Source organism: Galeopterus variegatus, unplaced genomic scaffold (genome assembly GCF_000696425.1).
Source record: "Galeopterus variegatus unplaced genomic scaffold, G_variegatus-3.0.2 Scaffold3211, whole genome shotgun sequence".
Classification (NCBI taxonomy): domain Eukaryota; kingdom Metazoa; phylum Chordata; class Mammalia; order Dermoptera; family Cynocephalidae; genus Galeopterus; species Galeopterus variegatus.
Window position 1 is genome coordinate 154,466 of NW_007729322.1, and position 6,204 is coordinate 160,669.

The 6,204-nt window shown below is 46.0% G+C and overlaps 1 protein-coding gene across 1 annotated transcript in view; it reads right to left on the reverse strand.

Annotated features, from left to right (window-relative positions):
- Positions 1–2,346: 2,346 nt before the first annotated feature.
- LOC103600062 (protein CYR61-like) overlaps positions 2,347–6,204 on the reverse strand; it is a 76,764-nt gene continuing 72,906 nt past the window's right edge. Inside the window, exons 2-4 of the mRNA XM_008584295.1 lie at positions 3,741–4,155; positions 3,399–3,607; positions 2,347–3,275 (exon numbers count right to left, since the gene is read on the reverse strand). Of these exons, the coding sequence (XP_008582517.1) occupies positions 2,973–3,275; positions 3,399–3,607; positions 3,741–4,155 (927 nt within the window). The 3' untranslated portion in view covers positions 2,347–2,972. The remainder of the gene's footprint in view (positions 3,276–3,398; positions 3,608–3,740; positions 4,156–6,204) is intronic.

A 6,204-nucleotide genomic window follows, 5' to 3' on the forward strand; every position in this document is an offset into this window, starting at 1 on the left:
GAATAGGAACCAATGATATTTTGGTTATCTATTGCTGTGAAACAAATAGCACCCAAAACTTAGTAGCTCAAAATTGCAGTATTAGCTGACTCACTACTTTGTGGTCGCGAACTATGGGAAGGAATCAACCGGGCAGTGAGTCTTTCACGAGACCTCAGCAGGGGTGACTGAGGCTGAAGGATCCACTTCCAGGATGGTCTCTTCACGCACAGGTGTGATGCCCAAGTGCTCCTGGACCTTTCTCTTTGTGCACAGGTCAACACATTCTCTAGGGCCTATCCATGTGGCTTGAGCTTCTCACAGTCTGCTGGTCTCAGGGTAGTTGTCTCTTACACGAAAGCTTGTTTCTAAGAGAAAGGAGGTAGGCACTCCCAGCCAGCTTTCTCTTTGTGCACAGGTCAACACATTCTCTAGGGCCTATCCATGTGGCTTGAGCTTCTCACAGTCTGCTGGTCTCAAGGTAGTTGTCTCTTACACGAAAGCTTGTTTCTAAGAGAAAGGAGGTAGGCACTCCCAGCCAGTGCTGAAATTCAAACTGGCACCACACCGCATGCCTTGCTCTGTGTTCATTGGTCAAAGTAGTCAAAGAGCTCACCCAGATGCAAGAGGGTGAAGAAATAGACCCCACCTATTGATGGACGATCAACAGGGTTACGTTGCAGAAAGGCGTGGGGGGTGGGAGATATTGTTGTAGCCACCTTTGGAAAATATGGTGTGCCACAGTGAGAAGGCTGTGCCAGTAATTCAGACAAGAGAGGATAGTGGCCGAGATTTGGATGTTTGCACTAGAGAGGAGAAAGGGCTGGATTCAAAAGTATATATGAACAGAATACATGGGAACTGTAAAGCACTAACAAATGCATCTGAGTACTCATTTAAATGAATCCTTCTATAAGATTACATGGATGAATGTTGCCTACTACCAATGAAGTCAGTCACAAATACATCTGATCTACTCATAGGACACGTACATCATTGTCATGCTTCAAAATGTGCTTTGTTTTTAAAACAATTGATGTTTTAAAGCATCAATTGTTTAGGGTAGGTAGTTAATGAGGCCCAGATATCAGGGATATTCAGTGAGGTGGACGTATGAACCTATAGACTGTGAGATCCAGGGTCTATGTCCTGTAACCAGGGGTTCCTTAGAGAATAAAGAGGGTCTAGATTTTCAAACTTCATGGAAATGAGTGCATTTGACCACGGAAAGACCTGTGTAATTTTCACTTCACACATTCAGTTACTTGAGGAAACAATGTTTTTAAGGTATGAGAGTCAGTGCACCGAAGAGAATATATGAAAAAGAGGTTTTTTGGTCACAAAAATGCTGGAAGCTATTTTCCCATTTTAACAAAAGAGAGAATGATCCAGAAGCTTGCCCAGAGTTCCCTAGCAAATTAATGGCAGAGCTGGTGCTAAAAGACATGTCTCCTGCTTCCAGTCTGGGATTCTTTCCACTGCCTCACCTGCCGTTCTGCCCAGAACACAGCTCTGCTCTGTACTGTGGTCTTATTGGACCCTGGCTATTGCTCAACTGACTTTCAAATAGTGCCAGAAAGCAGGGAGAAGAGGTTGTGAACAAATAAAATCTGTTCCCTCGACTGGAAAAATAATTCTAAACTATGCTTTGCCAATTTTGACTCAGTTGCGTCTCTATGTGGAGCAGATAGCACATACATTCATCTGAAAAATTATCACAGCAAGGACACTTACTGCGCTGACTCCTATAGACTACAAGATTTTTTCTCTGATAGCAGCCGACGGTGAATTTTTAGTTATCCCAGTTCTCAGGAATGACATTGGAAAAATAAAAGTTATAGGCAAGTGACCTTTTATAATATGTTATCCAACTATCCTCAGTCTTGCCCATGGAGTTAGATGTGGGCAGCCTGTGTTATGGACTGTTTTCACTAAAGGGTTTCTTTCCTCCAGTGAAGTGACATGCACAATAATCTGGTGATTAAAGTGATAAATAACTCTACAATACCCATCTCGCACAGTGATGGAGACTCTTAGGCTTTGAGTTCTTATAAAAATAAAGAATTCTTTTTTGAAATCACAAATTTAGCTTCAGATTCTTTCTTGTGCTTCATATAATGTCTACCATTCAATCATGTTTTTAAACAGATTATATGTAAAGATTTTTCTCTACTGGATATAAAAGCAATCATTATCTTATTTTTTTAGATTAGTTCATTGCTACGTCTCAGTAAGGCACCTGACACATAGTAGGCACTCAGTAAATCCTGTTTGAATGATTGAATACATGAGCTAGATTGTTCCCAATGACTTTGTAAGATCTCTAAAAATATTAAGTGGCATATACTCAGGTATTAGGTAAATATTTCTTTATTAAATGATTAATTCCATAAATAAATTCTTTTCACTGAATATAAAATTAAAATCATTTACAAATTATTCCAGTATTACATTTCCCCTCCCTCCCCAAAAGCTACATTTTGATAAATAAAAACATTCAGTCTTAAAACACCTGATTTCTGTTTGCAGTTTAGAGTGCAGATAGCTGCCTCTCACAGACACTCACAGAGTGTCACCTTCAGGAACGGGTGGAACACCCTCCCATTTTCTTCTGTCAAAGGACGACCGAAGGCTTAACTGTCTAACTAATCTTATTATCTCTTTTACAAATGTAGAACCGAAAGGGAAAAAGCCTAGAGAAAAAATACACTTAGCAAATAATTTACAAACAGAAAACAGAACGTCATCAACACCACAAGCTCCAAAATGAAGCAGGAACATGTGCTCCAATACTATGAAGCAAAGTATTCTCCAATCGCGGCTGCATTAGTGTCCATGTGCACCAGCACCCCTGGCAGTTTTGAAATACCTTAATACTACTCAAGAATGAGCAACGCATCCCTTCTACAATGAGTCCCTTAACCCAACCGCCCCCACCCGTGTCTCTGTGATTCTGACACTCTTCTCCCTTGCACTGGAAACTCAGTTAGCATTTAGTCCCTAAATTTGTGAATGTCATTGAACAGCCTGTAGAAGGGAAAAGCTGCCTCGTTGACATGCGGGCAGTTGTAGTTGCATTTGCAGGACTGGATCATCATGACGTTCTTGGAAAACGTCTCCCCATCTTCGCAGCGGAACCGCATCTTCACGGTCCTGGTCTGCAGGGGCGTGCAGCACCGGCCATCCACGCAGGAACCGCAGTACTTGGGCCGGTATTTCTTCACACTCGAGCATCCAGCATAAGTAAACCTGACTGGTTCGGGGGATTTCCTGGTCTTGCTGCATTTCTTGCCCTTCTGTAAGAAAGACGTGAGAAGGAAAGTTAAGGATGATGTTTCTCTTTCTTGAGAAAGAGGATCACATCCATCCCACCCACCGGCCTGCTGGAGAACAGTCTGCACGTCCCTGAAGGAACTTACTTTCAGGCTGCTGTACACAGGCTGTCCACAAGGCCGCACTTCACAAATCCGGGTTTCTTTCACCAGGCGGCATTCAGGGTTGTCATTGGTAACTCGTGTGGAGATACCAGTTCCACAGGTCTTTGAGCACTGGGACCATGAAGTTGTTTGAACGATACATTTCTGGCCATGTAAAGGGTTGTACAGAATGCGAGGTTCCATGCCAAAAACTAGAGAGAGAAACAAGAGGGAAGACTTCTCAGAGGCATACTGACACAAACAGATTCAAGTTCTCACTTCTATAAAGCTTCACACTAGGAATGCATTTCAGCACAATGTTGTACAGGCTCAGTCTCCACTTACCAGGGAGCCGCTTCAGCGAGCTGCCTTTTCCAAATGCAATTAATTCATTGTTTCTCGTTAACTCCACCTCGGAGGTATCGAACCCCAGCCCCTTGCCGAGCAGGCCCAGGAGGTCGTCCTGGTCGTCCAGAGGGTCCTTGACACCGTCCTCGTCACAGACCCACTCCTCACAGCACTGCCCGGTAACTTTGACCAGCCGCGGGTTGGCGCAGCCCAAGTTGGGGAGAGACAGCTCTTGAGGACACAGAGGAATGCAGCCCACGGCGCCATCGATACATGTGCACTGATGTTTACAGTTGGGCTGGAAACTTTCCCCGTTCTGGTAAATTCTGGAGTTATATTCACAGGGTCTGCCCTCTGACTGAGCTGCAAAGATCACCGAAAGAGAAAGGGAGAAGAGGATAAAGTTAGGAATCTAAACCACAGCCTGAAACTCATACATATTTTCTGCTGTTAAAGTCAATTTATGGTAAAGTTCCCTGCAATTCCCTGGAGACTCCAGACCAGAACAATAAGTTAGTCAGGAATCACTTTTCCGTATGCGCTTTTCGTTGGGCCCAGACACACTGAATTGCATTCCAGACTGCTGAAATCATGTGCCTTTCTGCCAAGCTACCAACAACAAAGCATCACCATACATGGTCTCAAAATTACTAAACTTCTGGACTATGGGGACTATTATTTTTTTTGTGTTATGCAAATAAAGTGAGGAAAGTCTGGGCCCCATGCCTTATGCAAAGCAATCCATCAATTACTACTTAGAAAACATTATTTCCTACCTTAAAATTTCATTATTGTTTCCTTCTTAATGAAGTGACCGGGGTGGGGGAGAGTAGACGCAGTACAGGGTGGGAGGAGTGGTGGAGAGAGAATGGAGAGGAGGGTTCCTGGCTTCTGTTGTGGCGTCTTTTCTATTTGACTTCATGGTTGTAAGTATTTCCAGATGGTGAATCAGACACCAGACGTAACAATATTTCCATATTTGGGTATAGCAGTAGCCTGCGTTTTTAACATTTTTCTCCCTCTGTTATCCAACCACAAAGCATTCTTGACAGCTTCAAATGTTGTTAAATATAGACTTAACTTCTGTTCCCAGAGCAGGAAATTCTTTGGAATTCCTTGTTTTTCACGCAATCTGTCTATCATGATTTAAAATAAAATTACAGTGGATGATCCAACTGGCCTTGTATACCTTGTTCCTTTACTGGGGGAAGGGGGGAACAGCAAAGAGATCCAGTCTGCTGCGCAGCGTTCAAACACAAGCCATTCCAGAGATTCCTTTAAAAATCAGATTAAACAACACTAACAAGGGTGTGCGGATTTGTTTCCTGGTCTTCAACTGGGAGATCTTGGAGGATGAGTTTGCCCCAGAGGAGAAACTTAGAGATCCTTACCCTCAGCTGCCCATTTAATACAGGGGGTGTGTTGTGGGAGGGGGGTGGGAAGCCGGAGCAACAGGGTCAGGAGGTGGGGAAGCAGGAGAGACTGGAGTAACCCGTGTGCACAGCCTTTCTGTATACCATGTCGTGGTGCGCCTGCTAGTAACGAGGACATCAGGCGAGAGGAACGACGGCTCCTCAAGTCCTGCCTAAGGACGGTCCAGAAACTCCAAACGGACGTCCAGTCGCCTTCTTGCGCTGAGAGCTGCAGAGCAGTTCACGTTGACGGACAGGAGGGGAAATGTGCACATGTGTATGGGTAAGTGTTGCTTCGGGTGCTAATTCTGCATGGCTCTTTTGCTTGTCTTCCCCCCAACCCTACCCCCATAGGGTGCCCCAGGAGGGAATAACGGGCCGCCTTGTTTCCTTGGGCTGCAAGCCACGGAGAAGGGGCTTCTTGTCTTCTGCAGCTCCTGGCTTCAGGCTCAGCGATCGGGGCGTCTCACTCGCAGCTGCCAGGGAATTTTAGGTTACCTAAGGAAGGGTTCACTGGCGGCGACTGAGAATAATCATAAACCTAAACTCGGTTTCCTAGCCCGAGTCCAAGAGTTCTTAAACTTTAGCCTGCGTCAGAATCACCTGGGGGCTGGCTAAAAGACTGACTGCTGGGCCCCATCCCAGAGTTTCTAAGTCCCTAGGTGATGGCGGTGCTGCTGGTCTGGGGATGATTGCACCCTGAGAACCACGGCCCTGGACTACAGGAGTGCCTGTGATAGGGGCGTGTGTGTGCGTGTGTCCTCACGCATAGATACTCGCCGGCACTGTCTCACAACTCCACTTTTTATAGCTCCCCCTTAATGAACACAATGGTGTCTGCAAAAGGTCAGCTTGAAGGTGGCACTCCCTCCTCCGCCCTTCCCTGGCCCCCACCCCCTTGGAGTGATCGTCAGGAGAGCCAGAGGAAGCCGGGATTACGGTGGCGGCGGCGGTGGGAACCGGGTGGCAGACGCGCGGGGAGGGGCTCGGTCGGCCCCGGGACTCCTGCGGAGACAGCGGGCAGGGTCGGCGCGGCGGGAGGGCCCAGG